The following is a 23278-nucleotide window of genomic DNA, read 5'->3' on the forward strand; positions in this document are numbered from 1 at the left end:
TAAGACCTTTCGCTTGTGCTGCAAGTAAGACAATGTGTCTTAAACTCTTAGAATAGAGCCTGGCACGTGGGAAGTGCTCCGGACGTGGCCCCTCACACGGCACTTCATTTTCGTTTTTCCAGCAACTCTTGTGACACAGGTAGTATTATCCTCATTTTGGGGATGAGGAACTTGAAACTCAGAGACATCGGGTGACTTGCCTAGGTTCACACTGTCAATAAGTGACAGAAACACTTCAGAAGCTTCGCGAGTAATACAATTCCGCATTCCCTGGCACTAGGTAGGACCTGAATGACAACTGGCCTTTTGGGCGTCGTCCCTTGGAGTCAGCTTCTCACTGGAATAGGACCTTTCGAGCAGGGAGCTCCTTTTCCCTATGCTTCTGGAGTTCCTGGCCATGCCACCTATGGGCATCCCCAGGCTTCCTGCTCACCGCCTGGTGCAACTATCACATCGTCACTGCTAGGCACCCACTCTGTGCCCAGCCTTATGCTAGGTGCTTTGCACATGCTCTTTCCTTTAATCCTCAAGTTGCCTTATGAGGTAAATGCTGCTAAAAGGACTCGGAGACGTTCGTTACTTAAGTCCCTTCACCAGGAAGTGACAGCCAGAATTCAGACCTAGGTCTGCCTGATTCCAGGGCCCTTGCTTCTTGGGCTGGTCCTCACTGCCAGAAACTCCTCTTCAAGGCTATTCTCAGAACTTTAATTAAAACATAGGCTCACCATTTCAGATTCTTTAGGCTTCGCCCCTCCCCCCGCCCAACCCCTGAGAAAGGATTTACGTGATGCCCTTAGATGTCTTGCATTGAGGAGCTTCCCATGGGGAGTCACGTTCTCATGGCTCATGGACCTATGTAGATGAATAAAGGAAAGGGGTTATTCTATCCCCAGGTACTTCAAACAGACTGGAATAGGGTCTAGATCACTCCACTTATCTCTTCAACTGCTTTCCTCCAACGAGCCAGTTTTCCCTCCATGCCTTGGGATTCCAGCGTAGAGAGTTTGGAGTTTGTCCTATTTGAAATTTATTTTCACTGCCTGCTTTGGACATTTTTTCAGCTAAAGCTGTTAGGATTTCAGTACATTCAGGACAGTGGTGACAAGCTTCAGTCCTCAAGTCTTCTCTGTCTCCTCAGTTAATAGAAAGGAAACGTAGCCCATCTGTCTGGACCTCTGTAGAAGAATTTGGAGAAAAAAAAAATAACACGTAAGAAATGTTCCCTTATTTTGTGAGCTACCTTTAGTCTGTCCCGTTGCTCTGCAACAGAAAGCTTTTGCAAAAATACTTGAGTTTTCCTCTTCAAATAAGATACAGTTTTTTAAAAAACAAAAGAATACCTAGAACAGTATTTCTTCAACTTTGATTATGAGACAGTCTTTGAGGATAACTGTTGTTATGTTTGACTCCCATAAAGATAAGCCCACGAATATCCAAAAGCCAATAGACTGAGTCAGCACACCTTTTATCTGTAAGATGAGGGAATTGAACGGAAATGGAGATGATCTCTAGTGCAATGTCCACCGTTCGTTCGTATCGCAGTCTGTGGAAAAACAATTGCTGTCGGTCCAGCAGAGGTAACCTGTCGGGTCAGTTCTCATTCTCCCCTTGGCTCAGGCACAATAGCTCCATGAAGAAAAGGCAGCACTAAAGACAGGAGGAAATAGGATAATTTGGAGTGGCCTGTATTTTGTTTTCACTACAGATAAACACGGGGCATTCATCTCAGCAGGAGGGCTGCCTGGGTAAGAGGAAGCACTGAGCCGATGGGTATAAGGCCATGGGTGAGCTACCAGGAAAGAGGGGGGGACAGTGGGGGTAGAGCACTGAGATAGTTGGGGGGAAGGATAACGAACTACTAAATTGTTTTGGCTGCATAACTCTTCATAGTCTTTCTTAATAGGGAGCCGGGGGTGGGCGCGGGGTGGAGCGGGGGGGGAGCAGTGGGCAGGGGAAGACACACACGTGGAAGAGCTTACTTGCACAGAGCCCACCAGTAAGCTTGTAGGTATGAATGCCATTGTTATTGTTTCAAAGCCAAAGGACATTCAGAGCCTCAAGGTTGAGGAACTGTGTTTAACCAGACATGTGACACTCACGTTCTTTCTCTTCATAACATTGTCTGACTGGATATTAACTAGTGTTACACAAACCCGACATGTTAATGGGCCTGAAAAAACGTAGAAGAATGGGCTGGAATAGGAAGAATAGGGGAGTTTCCAAGGCAGGAACAAAAACGCATGGCTCCCAGCCGCACCGCTAACTCCCTCTGACCTCCGTTGTGGAAGAGTTTGAATCTTCGCTCCCCTTTTCTCCACCTACTAACATGTTTATCTTCTGGCAACTGGTTCTCTATTTATCACAACGTGGTTCTTTTTTTTTTTTTTTTTTTCAAATTGAGATATAGTCCGCATAATAGAATATGCAACGTTATAAAGTATATAGTGCAATGGTATACTTTGATAGACAGTAATCACTGCTAATTCCAGAACATTGTCATCACCCCCCTCAAAAGAAATACCATACCCATCAGCCTTTACTCCCCATTCTCCCCTCCCCCCAGGCCCCTGGCAACAACTAATTTACCTTCTGCCCCTATGGATTTGCCTATTCTGGACATTTCATCGAAATGTGTGTCTAGTTTCTTTCACATAGCTTGTTGGCTTCAAGATTTATCCGGTTGTAGCATGTTTCAGTACTTCATTCTTTTTTTAATGTTTATTTATTTTTGAAAGAGAGCGCACACACAAGCGGGGAAGGGGCAGAGGGAGAGGGGGACAGAGGATCCAAAACCACAGAGCCTGATGTAGAGCTCGAACTCATGAACTGTGAGATGACGACCTGAGCCAAAGTCAGATGCTTAACCGACTGAGCCACCCAGGTGCTCCAATCACATTTTGTTCATCCATTCGTGAGTTATTGGACATTTGGATTATTTTGACTTTTTGGCTCTTATGAATAATGCTGCTATGAGTATTCATGTACAAGTTTTTGTGTGGTCATATGTTTTTAATTCTCTTGGGTACGTACCTAAGAGTGGAATTGCTGGGTCATGTAGTAACTCTATATTTAACCCTTTTGAGGAACTGCCAAACTGTTTTCCACAGTGACTACACCATCTTACATTCCCACCAATGTATGAAGATTCTGGTTTCCCCAAATCTTGCTACCACTTATCATTGTCTCTCTGTTCGATCATAGCCATCTTAGTGAGTGTAGAGTAGTATCTCATTGTAGCTTTGATTTCTATTTCCCTAATGACCTAAGACATTGAGCATCTTTTCATGTGCTTATTGGCCATTCATGTATTTTCTTTGGCGAAATGTCTCTTCAAATCCTTTACCCATTTAAACATTTGATTATTTGTCTTTTTCTGAGTTTTAAGAGTTCTTTATATATTCTGGATATTCTGGATACTAGACTTGTATCAGACATATGATAGTTTTGGGTTGTTTTTTTATTTTTAAATAAAGTCCAGCTTACCTATTTTTCCTTTGGTTTGTTGTGCTTTTTGTGTCATGTCTAAGAAACTGTTGCCTAAATCCAAGGTCATAAAGATTTCTCTCCTGAGAGTTTTATAGCTTGAGCTCTTCCATTTAGGTCTTTGACTCATTTTGAGTTAATATTTATATATGGTGTGAAGTGTAGGAATCCAACTCCATTATTTTGTATGGGGATATACGGTTGTCCCAGCATCATTTGAAAACACTAGTCTTCCCACATTGAATGGTGTTGGCACCCTTGTTGAAAATCAGTGGGCCATAAATGTGAGGATTTATTCCTGGACTGTCAGTTCTGTTCCATCAGCTTACATGTCTGTTCTTATGCCAGTACCACACCGTGATTACTGTAGTTTTGAAGTAGGTTTTGAAACCAGGGCGTGTGAGTCTCCCCATTTGGTTGTTCTTTGTCAAAATCGTTTTGGAGCCCCTGGGTAGCTCAGTTGGTTAAGTGGCCGGCTCTTGATTTCAGCTCAGGTCATGACCTCACAGTTTGTGAGATGGAACCCCGTGTTGCCATCTGCACTGACAGCATGGAGCCTGCTTGGGATGCTCCCTCTCCTTCTCCCTCTGCCCCTCCCCTGCTCACACTTTTCCCCACTCACACTCGCTCATGTTTGCTCTTCTGCACGGGTGTGTATGCTCGCTGTCTCTCAAAATGAATAGATAAACTTTTTTTTTTTTTTTTTAAAGATCATTTTGGGCTATTCTCGGTCCCTTGAATTGACATACAGATTTTAGAATTAGCTTGCCAATATTTGGAAAGAAGTCAGTTGGGGTTTTGATAGGGATTATACTGAAACCACAGTTCAATCTGGGGTATAGTGCCATTTTAACAATATTTTCTTCTGATCCGTGAACATGGCATATCTTTACGTTTATTTCAATCTTCTTTAATTTCTTTCAACAACGTTTTGTGGTTTTTAGTGTGATTCTTGCACTTCTTTGGTTAAATGTTTTCCTAAGTATTTTATTCTTTTGAGTACTGTTATACATGGAATTGTTTTCTTAATTTCATTTTTGGAATAGTCATTGCTGATGTATAGAAATAAAGCTAATTTTTACATATCGATCTTGTGTCCTGTAACCTTGCTGAACTCATTTATTAGTGCTAAGGTTTTTTTTCTACATTCCCAGGAATATGTCTTGTGGTCTTCTAGTTACCCAGGAAGATGTTGGAGCATTTCAAAGTCCCTATGGACATCTCATTTCTCAGCTTTTCCCTTTTAGGCTTTTTGTTTAGGCTATTTTTTGTCTTGTGATCAATTGCCTCACATAGCTGCCAGATTAAAACATTTATCTATAATTGTTTTCAAAAAAGGCCCCTTGGGAAGAGGCTATTTTAGCACTGTGCAGTTCTCAGTGAGGTCAAGGGCAAGGCTTTCAAGTGAAGTTTTTTAGGGACCCCACTAGACAGGTAAAACAATGACAGTTTGTTCTTTGGGAATGAGGCTTTAAGGAACTTCAGCTCCATTTTGTTCCCCTGGGATGTGGGCAATTTTTAAGGTTCTCATCAGGATGGAGAGCAGAGGTTGAGGACAAGTTAAAACAACAGAGCTCACTGTTCTTATAGAAATTAGTAATTTTTTCTTTAATACATGCTCTCCGGGTTGCTGCAAGCCCATTGGTTAAAATTTCCAAAGTTCTGAGAAAGTTGATTTTGACCATTTTTGCTAGTTGTTGTTGTTGTTGTTGCTTTTACGGAAGGATGAATTTTCAGACGTCCTTCCTCTCTCATTTTCACTGATTCACCTGTAACAGGGCTTTAAAATCTCTAAAGTCTCAGGGCACCTGGGTGGCTCAGTTAACTGCCTGACTCTTGATTTCGGCTCAGGTCATGATCTTGCGGTCATGGGATCAAGCCCCATGTCAGGCTCTGCACGGGGCATGGAGCCTGCTTGGGATTCTCTCTCTCTCTCTTCCTCTGCCTCCCTTCACTCATACTCTTGTACTCTCTCTCTCAAAAAATAGAATAAAAAAATAAGAAATGAAATCTGTAAAGTCTCAATGATCACAGGCTAATTAAATACTTAATCATGGGAGATGATTAGAGGAAAGGAATAAAAATAGAAAATGTAATTCTTAGAGAAGCTCTCCCAGATGGAGAGATGAAGTTCAGCAAAGTGTTTCTATATTTAATGCTCTCAAAGTTAAGTTTAAGGTAACGGCTATTTTAAACCCCCTTTTTTCCATACAATTTAAATACAGGCTTTGGAGTCAGAACTGAGTTCAGATTCCATCTCTGCTTCTTGACTGGCTGGACAAACTGGGACAAATTATACAACCTCTCTGTACTTCAGTTTCCTCACTTGTAAAATGGGGTAATGATGTATCTATCACATAAGGTTATTGTGAGGTTTAAATGTGAAATGCTGATCACAGATGCCCCATAGCTCAATAGTATTGGTTGTGATGATTATCCTTATAATTTTGCAAAAGTACAGTGATGATTCTTGAGCAGAGTCAACCTAAAGGCAGATTTTCTTTTCTTTCTTCCTGTTTCCTTCACTTTATTTTTGCTGTAAAGAACTGAGAAGAAAATCTACTCAGCATTTTGGAATAAAAACTTGTGTCAAGCAGTGACAAAATGTTATTTATTCAACAAGCCTTCACTAAGTAACTAGTAAATAACAAGCACTCTGTCAGGCACAGGGACAAAAATGACAATAGAGTATGGTCCCTGCCCTCAGGGAGCTGGCAGTCCAGGAGATGGATAAGGAAACGGGATCATATGCCACCTAACAAAGGCTGTCATAGGAGAATACACATGGTGGGGGTATAGCTTTCACCATTTCCTCTTAAATTAATCCCTTTGTCTTTGGCCCCCAAACTGAGGAATTGGTCCTATTTTTGTCTTTAACCGGGTGTTTTAAACTGTGGAATTTTTTACATTTCTAGAGATAAAGGAAAAGCACCTAGAATTATAGAGGACACTAGAAACAGTATTTCCTACAGAGCCTGGGCTTCCTACCAGCATAGTCACTTCTAGGGTTTTCAGCCCAAAAAGTTCTTTGGCATATCTTGGCTTTGCTGTCCACGTAAAAAAAAAAAAAAAAAAAAAAAAAAAAAAAAAAAAAAAAAATTTTTTTTTCTCTTTCTGTTCTCCACTTTATCGTCCAGAGAGCTGGGTAGTTCCCAAAGGAAGAGTGCTTTACAGAATGTAAGGGTGATTTATAGGCAAAGGCAGAAAATGATTAGTTTTAACCTTCCAGTTCCATACCCCCAAAATGAACATAAACGTTCGTGGTAGTCATTACTGGAAATGCAGATCATTTTAATTCCATTGCATTTTTCAGAATTATCAGTCGTAACCCTCTGTCAGCTGTTGAAGATTCCTATCTTTTTAAGTTGCCAGCATTAAAATATTTGTAAGTATTGCAACAATCTCATGGCTCATGAGATGATTTCTGATCTTTTTTGTTGTCATCAAAAGATTAAGTATTTTGCGTTTTGGGAAAAAGTCCTAATTTAAGTTTTAACTCGGTTATTGAAATAAGCATTATTAGCAAAGAAAAAACGTATATGGGCAAGATAGCCTGCAGAGGAAGGAATAGTATTGAAGAACACATAAGAGACATGGGACTTGCAGATGTAGGTAGAAATACCATTTATCTCAAAGTGGAAAGTGGAGTAAGGTGTATATTAAAAGAAAAAAAGACTAATCAAGAGAGGTGGATGCAATTGAGAATGAAAATGAGGATAAGAGTAAAAAGGATTGTACTGTTGAGCACCAAGGTGATTAATTTGATGATGCACATAAAATGTCTTCATTGGGAGTTTTCTGAAATTATTGTCCATAGCAAGAAAACTCTTGAGCTGACTTGACAAAGAAGCCAGAATTGAAGTAACCACATGTTGTTAAGTATCTTTTTAGGTACAGAATTTTTATCCTTGGGTTCAAATCACGCATGTTTGGGCTTTCTCCTTCAGAGACATGGGATCAACACAGGTGTCACTTACAACAGTTGAGAGCATCCTCATGATGACCCTTGAATTTGGAAACACTGTAAGTTGATTTTTCTTATGTGTATTTTCACTTAGTTGTTGATTTAGATTTGTTTTATTGTCTTCTTAAGTCAGATTTATTGAGGTATAAAATTTACTCTTTTTAAGCGTACAGTTTGATGAGTTTTGACAAACGTGTAGTTATGTAAGCACCACCACATTTGAGACGTAGACCATTTCTGTCACCCCAAAAGGCCCCTATGTGCCTTTGCAGCCAATCCCCTTTTGTCACCACCAGCCCTGGCAACCACCAACCTAATTTTTGTCCCTATAGTTTTGCCTTCTCCACAGTGTCTTATAAATGAAATCATACAAGGGGCACCTGGGTGGCTCGGGCAGTTAAGCGTCCGACTTCAGCTCAGGTCATGATCTCGCGGTTCGTGAGTTCAAGCCCTGCATCGGACTCTGTCCTGACAGCTCAGAGCCTGGAGCCTGCTTCGGATTCTGTGTCTCCCTGTCTCTCTACCCCTTCCCCATTTGCCCTCCATCTCTCTCTCTCTCTCAAAAATAAATGAACATTTAAAAAAATAAATAAATGAAATCATACAGTATGCAGTCTTCTGTGATTGGTTCCTTTCAGCATAATCCTTTTGAGATTCATCCATGTGTTTTTTTAACTTTTTAACGTTTATTTATTTTTGAGAAACAGAGAGCATAAGCAGGAGAGGGGCAGAGAGAGAGAGAGAGAGAGAGAGAGAGAGAGAGAGAGAGAGACACAGAACCCGAAGCAGGCTCCAGGCTCTGTCAGCGTAGAGCCCAATATAGGGCATGAACCTGCGGAACATGAGATCACGGCCTGAGCCAAAGTCGGTCACTTATCTGACTGAGCCACCCAGGCACCCCAGAGACTCATCCATGTGTTTGCACATGTCAGTAGTTCATTTCCTTTTTATTGCCGAGTAGTATTGCAGTTGTGAGGATATACCAGTTTGTTTATGCGTTCATCAGTTAATGGGCATTTGAGTTGTTTCTAGCTTTTTGGCCTTTATGAATAAAGTTGCTTAAAACACTTACATGCAGGTCTTCGTATGAGCATATGTTTTCATTGGGGGAGGGGGGGAGGGGGTAAAATACCTAATGGCAGGATTGCTACATCATATGCTAAGTGTATATTTAACTGTTTAAGAAACTGCTTACCTGTTTTCTAAAGTGGATGTACCATTTTGCATTCCAGCCAGCAGTATATGAGATCTTCTATCTATCCTTTCTTCTAATGTCTTGATCTATTTTTCATAAGGTGAATGTTGGCCTTAAAATTGAGTTGGGAAGTAGTCCCCTCTCTTCAATTCTCTAGTACAGTTTGTGCAGAATTGGCATTATGTTTTCCTTAAATGTTTGCTAGAATTCACCAGTGAAGCCATGTGGGCTTGAAGCTTTCTTTGTGAGAAAGTGTTAAACTACAGATTTTATTTTTGTAATAGTGCTACTTAAATTACATACTTATTTTTTGGAGTAGTTCATGTCTTTCGGGGAATCTATTTCATCTTGCAGTTGTTGACATAAAGTATTTTATAATATTCCCTTATTATCCTTTTAGTATCTGTAGAATTGTAGTGATGTCATTCCTCTCATTTTTGATATTGATAACTTGTGTCTTCTCTTGTCTTTTCTTGATAAATCTGGCCAGAAGTTTATCAGTTTTACTTATCTTCTCTAAAAAGTGCCTTTTCATTACACTGACTTCTCTATTTTTGTTTTCCTTTTTAAAAATTTCTGCTTTGATCTTTATCATTCCATTTTCTCTCCTTACTCAGTGATGAATTTCCTTTTCTTTTTCTAGTTTCTTAAAAGTGGACACTGGGGAAGATGAATACTATATGAGCAACATCCCACATGTTGACATGTGTTTTCAGTTTCAGTCGGTACAAAATAGTTTTTAATATCCATTTTGACTTATTTGACCAATAGGGTTCCTTAGGAGTGTATTGGTTAGTTTCTAAATATTTGGAGATTTTACAGATCTGTTAATTTGTTATTTAATTCCATTGTGGTCACAGAACAATATGTTGGATGACTGAAATCCTTTTAAATTTATTGAGGCTTGTTTTATAGCCAATGAATTCTGGTAATAGATGAGAATATGGTCTATTTTGATAAATATTATGTGCCCACTTGAAAAAAATATGTAGTCTGCTGATTTGGTGTGGAGTATTCTATAAATGTCAACTAGGTCAAGTAGGTTGGTAGTATTTTTCAAGTCTGATGTATCATTACTCATTTTCTATATATTTTTTCTGTCAATTATTGAGAGAGGGGATATTGAAATCTCCAACTATAATTGTGTACTTATGTGTCCCTCTTTCCTATTCTCCTTAATATATTTGGAAGTTCTATTATCAGATACATAAATTTTTAAGTTATGTCTTTTCTATTAGTTGACATTTCTATCACAATGGAATAACCTCATTTATCCCTGGTAATATCTTCGCTTTGAAATTGACTTTGTCCTATAGTAAATATAGCCACTCAAGGTTTCATTTCATTAGTGTTAGCAAAGCATAATTTCTTCCATATTTTTAACCTACTTATATCTTTGTATTGAAGATGAATCTTATAGACAGCATATAGTTGGCTTTTGCTTTTTTATCCAGTATGACAACTCTATCTTTTAATTAGGTGATTGCACCATTTATAGTTAATGTAATTATTTATAGGATTACATTTAAAGCTACTGTCTACTCTTTTCTATGTATCCCATCTGTTCTTTGTTTCTTTTTCTTTTTCTTCCTGCTCTTGGGTTGATTTAGTACGTTTTATTATTTTTTGGTGGGGGGATAAATAGTTACAACTCAGGTTTTGTTATTTTAGTAGCTGTTTAATGGTTTGTAGTGTTCATGTTTAACTTATCACAGTCTATCTTCAAATGATATGATATGATTTCATGAATAGTATAAGAACCTTATAATAAATAGTGTACTTCCATTGTTCCCCTCCTGACCTTTGTGCTGTTGTTTTCATACATTTTACTTTTAGCACACCATATTATTTTTTTTGTTTAAATAGTCAATTATCTTTTTTTATTTTTTTATTTTTGAGAGAGACAGAGTGCAAGTGGGGGAGGGGCAGAGAGAGAGGGAGACACAGAATCTGAAGCAGACTCCAGGCTCTGAACTGTAGACACAGAGCCTGATGTGGGGCCTGAAATCACAGACTATGAGATCATGACCTGAGCTGAAGTCAGATGCTTAACTGACTGAGCCACCCGGGTGCCCCTCAATTATCTCTTTTATTGAAGTATATATAGATCATGTAATATTAAATTAGTTTCAGGTGTACAACACAGTGATCTTTTATATACATTATGAAATGCTCACAACACAGTGATCCATTATATACATTATGAAATGCTCACCACAATAAGTATATTACAGTATTATTGACTATATTCCCTATGCTGTACTTTTCATCTGGTGACTTATTTATTTTATAATTGCAAGTTTGTACCTCTTAACCCTTTTCACTCATTTTGTCCATATCCCCAGTTTGTTCTCCATATTTACAAGTGTTTTCTCTTTTTTGTTGTTGTTTATTCATTCATTTGGTTTTTTGTTTATTTTTTGTTTATTTTTTACCTTGTTTTATTTTTATTTTTTAAAATTTACATCCAAATTAGTTAGCATATAGTGCAACAATGATTTCAGGAGTAGATTCCTTAGTGACCCTTACCCATTTAGCCCATCCCCCCTCCCACAACCCCTCCAGTAACCCAGTTTGTTTTCCATATTTATGAGTCTCTTCTGTTTTGTCCCCCTCCCTGTTTTTAGATTATTTTTGTTTCCCTTCCCTATGTTCATCTGTTTTGTCTCTGAAAGTCCTCATATGAGTGAAGTGATGTGATTTTTGTCTTTCACTGACTAATTTCACTTAGCATAATACCCTCCAGTTCCATCCATGTAGTTGCAAACGGCAAGATTTCATTCTTTTTGATTGCCAAGTAATACTCCATTGTATATATATACCACATCTTTCATCCATTCATCCATCAATGGACATTTGGGCTCTTTCCATACTTTGGCTATTGTTGATAGCGCTGCTATAAACATTGGGTGCATGTGCCCCTTCAAATCAGCATTTTTGTATCCTTTGGTTAAATGCCTAGTAGTACAATTGCTAGGTTGTAGGGTAGTTCTATTTTTAACTTTTTAAAAACCTCCATACTGTTTTCCAGAGTGGCTACAGCAGTTTGCATTCCCACCAGCAGTGCAGAAGGGTTCCCCTTTCTCCACATCTGTTGTTTCCTGAGTTATTAATTTTAGCCATTCTGACACATGTGAAGTGGTATATCATTGTGATTTTGATTTGTATTTCCTTGATGATGAGTGCTATTGAGCATCTTTTCATGTGTCTGTTAGCCTTCTGGATGTCTTCTTTGAAAAACTATCTATTCATGTCTTCTGCCCTTTTCTTAACTGGATTATGTATTTGATTTTTTTGGGTGTTGAGTCCTTTATATATTTTGGATACTAGCCCTTTATCAGATTATGTCATTTGCAAATATGTTCTCCCATTTCATCAGTTGCCTTTTAATTTTGTTGATTGTTTCCTTTGCTGTACAGCTTTTTATCTTTTTTTAATGGATGTTTATTTTTGAGAGAGAGAGCACAAGAGTGGGGTAGGGGCAGAGAGTGAGGGAGACAGAGGATCTGAGTAGGCTCCGCACTGTCAACAGAGAGTCAATGCGGAGCTCGAACTCACAAACCGCGAGATTATGACCTGAGCTGAAGTCAGAAGCTTAACCGACTGAGACACCCAGGTGCCCCAGAAGGTTTTTATCTTGATGAGGTCCCAATAATTCATTTAAAAAAATGTTTGTTTGTTTGTTTGTTTATGTTTATTTTTGAGAGAGAGAGACAGAGTGCAAGCAGGGGAGGGGCAGAGAGAGAGAGGGAGACACAGCATCTGAAACAGGCTCCAGGCTCCAAGCTGTCAGCACAGAGCCTGACACGGGGCTCAAACTCACGAACTGTAAGATCATGATCTGAGCCAAGTCAGATACTTAACCAACTGAGCCACCCAGGTGCCCCTATTAATTAATTAATGCACGGATGGAGCTGAAAAAGCAAGACTATATCCTAACGTGACCCCAGACAACAGCTGGGATAAACCTGGGGTTCTGTATGTCTGCATGCACACGTGCATACAACTTCCTACCCTGGCTATTCATCCTAAAGGACAAATGTGAAATGGCAAAGAGCTCAGGTCCACAGCTTTGACAACCGCTTCACTGGGCCGATGGTTCTCAAGCCTCTGACCCATGGCTCTGTGCAGGAGATTCCCAGGGCTGGCTTCCCTCGGGGTTATCAACAAAGGAGACCGGCCCATTCTAGAGCTGCACTGCCCAACAGAAACAGAATTCCAGCCACATGTATCATTTTAAATGTTTTACTAGCCACGTTTTTAAAATGTAAAAAGAGGGGCGCCTGGGTGGCGCAGTCAGTTAGGTGTCCGACTTCAGCCAGGTCACGATCTCGCGGTCCGGGAGTTCGAGCCCCGCGTCGGGCTCTGGGCTGATGGCTCAGAGCCTGGAGCCTGTTTCCGATTCTGTGTCTCCCTCTCTCTCTGCCCCTCCCCCGTTCATGCTCTGTCTCTCTCTGTCCCAAAAATAAGTAAGTGTTGAAAAAAAATTAAAAAAAAAATGTAAAAAGAAACACGTGTAATTAACTTTTATATTTAACCCAACATCAAACATATTTTCATTGTAACACATAATCGATAAATGATTGAGTATTTCACCTTCTTTTTTTTTCAGACGAAGCCTTCAAGATCCAGTGTTTATTTCACAGAGCTTATCTCAGTTTGAGCTAACCACATTTTACACGCTCATTCAACAGCCACGTGTGGCTAGTGGTTACCATAGGGGATGGTGCAGTTCTAACCTGGCTCATATTGCAAGATGAGTATTCTCAAAGTCTGGTATTTTAGCAAATCTGAATTTAATAATAACAAGAGCTGAGGAGGAAACCAAGGCTCAGTGAGGCAAAGGGCCTCGCCCGAGGCCTTGAGCTGATAAGTGGCAGTGGTTATGCGCAGGGTCTATGATCAGATGAGAATTATCTTCTCTACGGGGTCAATGTGAGAGGACAAGAGAGACCCATGGGAAGGGACTGGCACCGTGCCTGGCTCACGTCCGCCGTGACAGATATGAGGGGCTAATGGAGACAAGGCAGAGACCACTCGGGGTGGCTAGCTGGGGAGACCCTGCACCAGCTCTGAGACATTTCCCCAAGACCTCTCCCCGAAAAGCTTGTATCACTCACCGGGCTGGTGGGTGAGGACACCCCAAGGCTCCGTGCAGCTCCGTCATCCTCCACAGACTTCTGCTGGCCGCTCCCCGGGCTGAATGCTCTGGCCGCCGCCTCTCCCACGGGACTGGAAGGCCTCTGGTCTAAAATGCTCACCGAGGGGACAGCTTTGGCAGTGCCCAACTGCAGCAAGCCCAGGGTGCCAGGTGCCTGGGGAGGCGGCTCCTGCTTGCGGTCCCCATCTTGAGTCCCAGAGGATGCTTGGGGCGGGAGGGGCTCTGCGGGCACATCAAAAGGGATGCTGGCCTCCAGGCCGGGGAGGGGGAGTGAGGCCCGCCCCGTGGGAATCTCCATTTCTCCACTCAGTCCGCTCAGTCCATTGGTTGGCACAGAGTTTACCTGGGCTTTGCTGAATTCCGACAATACCCTGGAAGTTTTTAAACAGAGAAACCTGTGTGACAAGCTGTCAGCTAGAATGCCCAAGGCTATTGGGACGGCGGTAAGAAGGCAAAACTGCTGTCTGGGGATTTCCAAAACAAAACATCCTCGTCATCCACCCACCGTGCTCCTCTGCTTACACACAAGCCTTCCTCTGACACGCCTCACAAAGTTTCTCCCCAGCTGGGACTGAGGTAGAGTGGGCGGCCAAGGGAACTGCGGGGCCCGGGATCTCCGGTGCAAGCGCTGGTCCACCAGAGCTGGGCCGTATGTGGGGTCCCAGATGCCTCCTGTTCCCAGGACCTGCTGCCGGAGATCAGTGTACACGGGGTGCAGGAGTGTGCACGCAAGTATACATGGGGTGTGCACCTGCTCACTCTTCCAATGGTACTGCCTCTTCCTGCCCTTCAGTGGTGCTTCAGGGACTACAGGGAGCCAGTGTTACTGTCTTTACATACACACACACACACACGCACGCACATGAAAACTACTCTGGGCCTTCTAAAATGTGCACTGGCTAGTGGCTGCTCCCCTTCTCCTGAGGCTTCTGAGAATCCACATTCTGTTTCTGAACTAGAACTATTTGCTGTCTCCTCCTTTGTTTATGAACCAATAGAGTATGTCACGGGTGAATACAGATTCCTACAACAACAAAGCTACCCGGGGCCCAAGAGATTGCCCATATCTGCCCTAATGGTTTACACTGGGTCAGAAGACGTGCCAAACTCCCCTTAATGTGGGCTCATTTCCATAAGGATTTTAGAACTCAAGTTTCTACCTTAATGTCTTCTGGCTGAGCTGTGTGCTCTTATCTACATCATAACCCCAAACAACATTTCAAGACATGCTAGTCAAACATTGGTGAACAACCCATACATTTATGGGCAACTGATCTGCAGCCCAAGACATTTCAGTGGGGAAAGAATAGTCTTTTCAACAAATGGTGCTGGGATAAGCGAACAGTCCCATGCAAAAGAAGAAAGTTGGACCCCTACCTCATACCATATAAACAATGAACTCAAAATGGATCAAAGACCTAAAAGTAAGAGCTAAAACTATAAAACTCTTAGAAGGAAACAGGTATACATCTTTGGATCAGGCAATGGTTTCTTATATGACAGCCAACAAATAAGTAAACAATAAAAAATAGGTACGCTGGACTTTATCAACACTAAAAGCTTTTGGGCTTCAAAAGGATACTATCAAGAAAGTAAAAAGATAACCCATAGAACAGGAAAAAAATCTGCATATCTTATATCCAAGGATTATCACATATCTGATAAGGGTCTAGTATCCAGAATATAGAGAGCTCTTACAATTCAATAATATTAGAACAAATAATCTGACTGAAAAATGGGCAAAGGTTTACAGAGACACTTCTCTAAAGGTATACAAATGGAAAGTACATGAAAAGATGCTCGATATCATTAGACGGGAGTGAAATACAAATCAAAACCGTAATAAGATACTACTTTATGCCTACCAAGATGCCTATAATAAAAAAGAGAGAGGGGCACCTGGGTGGTTCAATCAGTTAAGCATCCGACTTCGGCTCAGGTCATGATCTCACGGTTCGTGGGTTCGAGCCCTGTGTCGGGCTCTGTGCCGACAGCTTGGAGCCTGGAGACTGCTTCAGATTCTGTGTCTCCCTCTCTTTCTGCCTCTCCCCAACTCATGCTCTGTCTCTCTCTCTCTCTCTGTCTCTCTCTAAAATAAGAAACATTAAAAATTTTTTAAAAATTAAAAAGACAGAGAATAACAAGTGTTGGCAAAGGTGTAGAGAAAATGGAACTCCTACACGCTGCTGGCGGAAATGTGAAGTGGTGCAGCCTCTGTGGAGAACAGTTTGGTAGTTCCTTAAAAGTTAAACATAGAGTTACCATATGAGTCAGCAATTCAACTCATGGGTATATACCCAAGAGAATGAAAAGACAATGTCTGCACAAAAACCTGTACACGAGTGTTCACAGCAATATTATTCACAGTAGCCAAAAAGTAGGAATAGAACAAATGTCCACTAACTGAAAAGATAAAACAAATTGTGGTGTATTCACACAATGGAATATGATTCAGCCATGACCCATGCTACAACACGGATGAACCCTGAAAACCTACTAAGTGAAGGAAGGAGGTCACAAAAAGCCACATAGTGTATGATTCCGTTGGTATTAAATGTCCAGAATAGGTAAATCCATAGCTAGTGGGTAAGGGGTTTCCTTAAAGGGTGATGTTGGTTGGCTTTGGTTGGCACACTGCTGTGGCCCCACAATAGGTTCCTAAAGTTCACGGACTTCATTCCTTTACCCGTAAAACCGGCACGGTAACAGCACCCACCTATGACTGTGTTCAAGGCTGAATGAGATCATATAGGTAAAATGCTTATAGAGTGTCTGGCACAAAGTAAGTACTCAATAAACATTAACCTCAATTTGTCATTGGTTGTTCTTATCGCCACTGGCAAGACTGCTTAGCCTCTACACACATGGCTATAAAAATGTAAGGAAAGAGAATTACGGAAAGATTCACCAGCATTACCGAAATGGTTATCAATTATAAATGACCCCTCGTCTGTAAGACACATTTTAATGATGGAGTGGACTGGGTGTGGGAATAAAGAAACACCACCCGACAGCAAGAAGCTTGTGTGATAAATTAGAGTTTCCACCAAATCAACACCACGGTCAGGATGAAATCAAGTTCACAGGAGTCTCACCAGGATCAGAGCTGGTCGGCAGGACCCAGAGAGAATAAGAGACATGCACATCAAGTGGGAAAAAGTGCTAGAGATGAGGTTTTGAAGGAAAAGTGAAAGAAAGAGAATTTTCAAAACTTTTGAAGAAAATGCAACCAACATAGGGCTGAAACGGTGACACCGCTCCGGTCCTTCCACTTCTGTCCAGCTCAGGGCAGCGTTTTTCAAAAACTGCCTGTTGAAAAATTCTAGAAGTTTGTGCTTTCATTTAGAAGACAGTCTGGAAACATATACGTATTATACACATACGTATATTGCGCGTACACAGAGGCGTAGGTGTGGAATAAAAGCATGGGCTGGAGAATCGGCATGACCACCCCATAAAGTGCCCCCGCCAAGCGATTCTGAGCCTGCGCTTTTCCTGAGCGCGTGGACTAGCGCGTTGGGGTCCACGGCACCACCTGGCGGTCAGGGGTGCTCATGAAAGTACAGGAGGGGGCCGCATGTGCGAAGAATCATTTCCCCCAAGAGAAGGCCTCATGATAACGACCTCTGACAAATATCACCAAGCACAGATCTGCAGCCGTGTATACACAGACAAGTAGCGCGAGAACTGACATCACGGGGACCCCCAGTAGTAAAATGATGATGACACCGCCTATGGAGCACTCACCCTGTGATTGGCACTGCTCTAAGCGCTTTGCATACCTTAACTCACTTCCTAGCATTCTTATCCCCGTCTTGCAGATGAGGACATCAAGGTCAGAAAGGTTGAGTATCTTGCCCGGGGTCGCAAAGCTGGTTAATGGAAGACTCCAGCAGTCTGGCTCCTGAGTCCACACTCCTAACCACCGGCCCCTAGCTGTGCTTCTCAGCGATCACTGTAATTCAGACCCAACCAACACAAAAGAAGCTATTCAGGCCATCAATCCTCTATTCACAAAGCAAACTGCAGTTTGGTTTCCAGAAAACATTAAGTTAATACATTTCCTTGGAATGTTACATCTTTTGTACTTTATGTTTAACTTGTAGATGATTTTAAAAAACTTTTTTTAACATTTATTTTGATAGAACGCCTGTTCTCTCTCTCTCTCAAAATAAATCAACTTTAAAAAATCCACGTAAACAAATATTTAAGTAATATGACAAAAATAAGCGAACTCTTAACTGCTGATGTGACTCTTCACCCTCAGACACACCCTCTAAGAGCTGGTGTGTGTGGACGTGCGAAGATAACTTCAAGCCCAGCACTCAGAGTGACGGTGCTGGATGTGTGTTTGTGCATCTGTGTGCTCTGTGTTTGCTGGTTCCGCACGCCACTGCCCCGCGCTGGTCTGTACATCCTGACCCTCTTCCCTTGACTTCTCCCACAATGCCCAGGATGACGCTTCCCACACAGGGTGGATGGTCACTGATTCAACGGCCTTAAGCTGGAATTTTCCAATCACAAGACTCACGAAAGATAAAAGCAGGGCACATGACAGACAGAGGGCCGGCGGGCTGGCCTGTGGGAGGAGGAGACACAAGGAAGGGTTCAGACAGGTGAGTGAACTTAAGTCACGCCATGGGCCCAGCCGATAGAGCGGGGATTGCTCCCTTCCAGGATGTTCTACCTAAATTCTTGTTTGATGTTTGAAAGTTCTAGCTAATGTGCTCTGTTGCTCAGAAGCTGCTTCAGCCGTAATTCGCCCCCAGGCATCTGATCTGATTCTCAGCCAGAGAATCCCTATGAGGGAGCCTCCACTTTACAGATGAAGAAACAACCTCACAGAGCCAACGCTTGGCCTGCCGTTACTGGACTTGTGACTGGTAGAACAGGGCTTGAGGCCGGATCCTGCTACAAGCCAGTCCGTACCGGCACCCAATCTGGTGTTCTTCCCACAGCAGCTGGGAAACCTGTAAAGACTTGAATGAACCAAGAAGGTAGGGGCACACAGGAGTAGAAAAGAAGATCCTAGACACTGGCTGAGGGAACATGGGTCTGGCTGAAGGAAGCGCTTAATAAAAATTTACCATTTTCGGGGCGCCTGGGTGGCTCAGTCAGTTAAGCGTCCGACTCTTGATTTTGGCTCGGGTCATGATCTCACAGTTCCTGGGATCAAGCTCTGCATCACGCTCTGCACTGACAGCGAGGGGCCTGCTTGGGATTCTCTCTCTCCCCCTCTCTCTCCCTGCCCTTCCCCAACTCATGCTCGCTTGCTCTCTCTCTCTCTCTCTCTCTCAAAACAAATAAATAAACTTGAAAAAAAAGTTTATCATGTTCTACCTATTAGATGAGCAAATATCCAAAAGTTTGATAATACCTTCTGCCTACAAGGCCGAGAGGGCACAGGTACATTCCTGACAGAGTGTAAACAGGCGGTTATCTATGAAAATTGTAGATTCATTTATCCTTTGCCTCAGCAATTCTGTTTCTGGGACTTTACTGAACAGAGATAGTTGCATAGACTTAAAAGATCACATACACACGGTTATTTATAGAAAGAGTGAACTCCAGTGTCCAGTAAATACAGGGCTGGCCAAATAAACTAAGGTAGATTCATACAATGGAAACACATGTCACAGGGGAAAAAAAAAAAAAAACTGAAGAAACTGATATGAAGCTCCAAAACAAAAATTCTGATCTCTTCTGAGACAAGGTATCAAACAGTATATTTATAATAGCTTTGTGGGGATGGGGCAGAGATAAGAAATATAAAAGACATTTAAAAAGTCTTTTCATATCTGTTAGATGCATTTAGAAACATCAGAAAAAGACATGTAAAGGGGGTGCCTGGGTGGCTCGGTCAGTTAAATGTCTGACTTCAGCCTAGCTCATGATCTCACAGTTTGTGAGTTCGAGCCCCACGTTGGGCTCTCTGCTGTCAGCACAGAATCTGCTTCAGATCCTCCGTCCCCCTTTCTCACTGCCCCTCCCCTGCTCATTCTCTCAAAAATAAATAAACTTTAAAAAAAAGAAAAAGAAAGATGTAAGGAATTAATAATTATGGTTACAAAGGTGGAAAAGACGTTTCACTGTAGGTAGACTTTTTTTTCTTACCATAAAAATAAATCTATTAAAAAACGAATGTTTCAAAAGGGCCTGAACGAAGAAGGCTCTGCTGTGGTGAGCATGGTTAACATAGAGAGATGGTGACTCACTACGTTGTACACCTGAGACTAATATAACACCGTGCGTCAACAATACTCAAATAGAAAAAAGTTCTTTTAAAGAGATAGCTCTGCCCAGGGTCCCTTCTCTAGTCAAGTTCATTGCTCCCTGTGCTCTTCCTCCACTCACTTGCTTGGCCCCTTTTGTGCACCACCTCCTCCAGGCCTCATTCAGGGTCTGTGTCCTTCAGAGGCCTTCTGGGAGGTCGCAGCGGAGCACCCTGACGCGCTGGGCTTCACTGCGTCTTTTGGAAGTCGTACATCTAACTCCGAACCGTTAGTTTCCGCCCTAGAGGCAATAATATTTTACACGAAGCCTCAGACAAATTAGGTAACTTGTCGAAGATCAGCCAGGGGCAGAGCCGGAGCCTGATTCAGCTCTGAGCCCTCCCTGAATCCATTCTCCTCGCTGCCCCATGTTGCCTCCAGTTATAAGTCCCGGCAACTCCAGTCCCTGAGGAAGAGCCACGGTCCTCTTTTCCTTTATGCCCTTAGAGAGCTCAATGCTCAGTGACAGGCAATCACATGCCATAGGAAGGGAGAGAAAGAGGAAGAGGAGAAGGAAGGAAGGAAGGCAGGGGGAGGAGAAGGAGTGGGGGGAGGACACTCACTCTTGCAGAGACGGGTCTGAGTCATCGGCATTTGCTGTCCCCAGATCGGAGTCGTAGGACATGGGCTCCTCGGAACGATCTGGACTCTTGGAGCCATTCACTTGGAGTGGGCAGCTATCAGAGTTTAGGCTGCAAGACAGCTGGGATGAACTGGCGGTGTCCAGGCTGAGGGAGGAGGCCGTGAGCTTCCGGTTCCGTCGGATCTTATGGCCTGAGTGCTGGACTTCGATGTCCTCCGAGCCTGAGGAATGGGAAATTGAATCCAGAGACTCTTTCCGCTGTAGTTGTGTCCCAGAGGTGGTGAGGGGGTCGAGCTCAGAGAGCGGGCAAAGCCCAGAGAGAGCCAGTGGGGTAAGCGTCCACTCGTTTAAGATGGCGGACTTGTAGGAGAGCTCGAAGGATAAGGACGTCAGTCCCTGCAGGAAGCTGAGGAGGAACTGGCCCTCCTCGGCGTCTCGAAGCAGGGCTGCGGGCTGATAGTACTCGCACAGGCGGGCGGGCTCCTGGAGGAGCAGCTTCAGGTAGCACTCCATCAGGCCGTCATTGAGGGCCAGCCTCAGCCAGGCCCGGCAGCGGCCCACGTCCGTGCTGACAAAGATCAGGTGCTCCAATTCCGAGACGATGTGTCTGCGGGTGGAGAGGACAGGCTTGTTTCAAGAAATGATTTCAGATCACGGAGGATTGTTTTATCCACTGGTGAGCAGGAGCCAGTAATAATGACTGCAAGTATATACAGGCTTGGGAAAAAAATCTCAGATAGCAGTGTTCTACAAGGAATTGAGAAATATTTAGCTACAACACCCCACTTTTTCGAGGTTACTGTCATGCAGGATAATTGCCATTTTTGTTACAACTCCCCAGGCGCCCTTGACATCACCTGCTCATCCGGCATACATCTGATGAGCCCCTAAGTGCCAGGTCTTTGGAGCCGTGAAGATACAGGATACAGACATGGTCCTGCCCTCAGTCCAGGTTACTACCTTTCAAGGGCACACGGAGGTGAACCCTGTTGTCAGTAGAGCTGGGGTGGGGGGAAGGCAATCACTTCCAGGTTGCAGTAAGAACAATGCCTTAGGCAAGGCATTGAGGGATTAGGCATAGGGATTAGGGATAGGCAAGGCATTGAGCTGGGCCTTGAGGGATTTCAAGCGGCAAAGATGGAAGGGGAACCTTAGGCACCAAGGACTGACAGCAAAAAGGCACCAAGGGTAGGGAAGCAGCAGCTGTGTAACAGGAGTGGTGAGCACTCCCGTTACAGCACGGGGAGGAGGAGGAGCGGCTGATTGGGTTGCAAAGTCAGGTGATGCAGGGTCTCGAGCATCCAACCGGTGAGGCAAAGTGGGGCAAGGGTCCCCACACCTGGCTGTGCGTCAGAATCACCTGGGAACCTGGTCAGGATACAGATTCTGGGGCCCCAACGAAGTGAATGGGACTCCAGGCTAGCACTGGGGAGCCTGAGAGTTTTTACACCGGGAAATGACTCGACCGCAGTCACGCAGACTTCTGGGTGGGCTGCTCGGGATAAGATCAGGTACCAAACTCAGTTCCCGAACCCTTGGTCTGATGTAAATGCCCTTCCTCTGACCATCACAGTGCCCTGAGCACGTCTCGCCCATAGGAGTGCGTGCTCCACAGGGCTCAGGGAATGAGCTCGGGTTAGCTTAAGCTCAATAAATGTGGACCAGCTGCCTGACCTAAGGACAGACAGAATGAGATAAGGGGGACAATTAGAAAGCCACTGCCACCTGGGAATGAGGTAAGAACCTGAGATAGGGCGGTGGCAGTCAGCAGGAAAAGGAAGATACAGACCGACAAGGCACCTTCAGGCTGCAGGTGGCATTTAATAGCCCTTAGAGGCAACGTGCCAGCAGCTGCTTGCTCCAAAGCCCAGGCAGTTAGGGCCAGGGCCGCAGAGGCAAACGTCCCAGGGTGGATATTCAGATGATCTGGATTCCACTGCTTTAAAAAATGCCACAGCCTCTTAGGATATAATACTTAGCATAGAGATGTTCAAACATTCCAAGGCAGGGTCAGCAAACCTCTTCTGTCAAGGGCCACTTAGTAAAGATTTTAGGCTTTGCAGGCCACACATTCTCTGTTCCAACTACCTAACTTTGCCACGGTGTGGCAAAAAAGCGGCTCCTGCTAAAGGCGACCAGCCAGGGGCCTGAGCAGCCCCAGGCCATTGCCTGTGCGCTGAGGGGCTCTTGAGGCTTGGTCTAACAATAACCCCTATCTCACCCATCTCCATTCTAGAACACAGAGCATCTCTGCTGCCTTCCCATAGAGCTGTAGAGGGAGAGCCCAGGGTCACCCACACTGAAGCTCCTCCCCAAAGCAAAGCCTCCCCTGCTGATCTCACTTGTGGGTGACAGCTTTCAGGAGGGGCCAGAAGACAGGCTGAGGCAGAGGCTTCTGGTGGGCGCTCTTCTTCCTTTTCCCTCCGGCCTCGGCTCGGATGTGCTTGGCATGCAGTCCGTGGATAAATACAGCCTCCAGGGCACTGCACATGGTGCTGGCATCTCCGTCTTCGCTAGTGACCACTGTGTCCGAGGACACGTACTGCTTCTGCAACGCCTTCACAGATCCCACTAGCTTCTTCTTGATGACCTAGTCAGTGTCAGACATAACACAGGCCTT

The 23278-nt window shown here is 43.5% G+C and overlaps 1 protein-coding gene and 1 long non-coding RNA gene across 6 annotated transcripts in view; one reads left to right on the forward strand and one right to left on the reverse strand.

Annotated features, from left to right (window-relative positions):
- Positions 1–6: 6 nt before the first annotated feature.
- Positions 7–23278, reverse strand: part of LOC147571184 (pleckstrin homology domain-containing family M member 1-like) — a 32423-nt gene continuing 9151 nt past the window's right edge. For 4 of the 5 annotated variants that reach the window (XM_086696549.1, XM_086696551.1, XM_086696550.1 and 1 more), the window contains 4 exons: positions 23001–23248; positions 20639–21265; positions 13763–14174; positions 7–1175 (listed from right to left, as the gene is read on the reverse strand). In XM_086696549.1, coding sequence (XP_086552675.1) covers positions 1116–1175; positions 13763–14174; positions 20639–21265; positions 23001–23248 — 1347 coding nt within the window. In that variant the 3' untranslated portion in view covers positions 7–1115. Of the gene's footprint in view, positions 1176–1462; positions 1648–13762; positions 14175–20638; positions 21266–23000; positions 23249–23278 lie in introns of all 5 variants that reach the window. The other variant, XM_086696553.1, reaches the window with a different exon arrangement.
- On the forward strand, positions 3380–4572 carry LOC147571185 (uncharacterized). The gene is made up of 2 exons (XR_015247627.1): positions 3380–3683; positions 4309–4572. It is a non-coding gene; the product is annotated as an uncharacterized LOC147571185 (long non-coding RNA).

Source organism: Puma concolor, unplaced genomic scaffold (assembly GCF_028749965.1).
Source record: "Puma concolor isolate L17-30 unplaced genomic scaffold, mPumCon1.1.hap2 unalloc_scaffold_46, whole genome shotgun sequence".
NCBI lineage: Eukaryota > Metazoa > Chordata > Mammalia > Carnivora > Felidae > Puma > Puma concolor.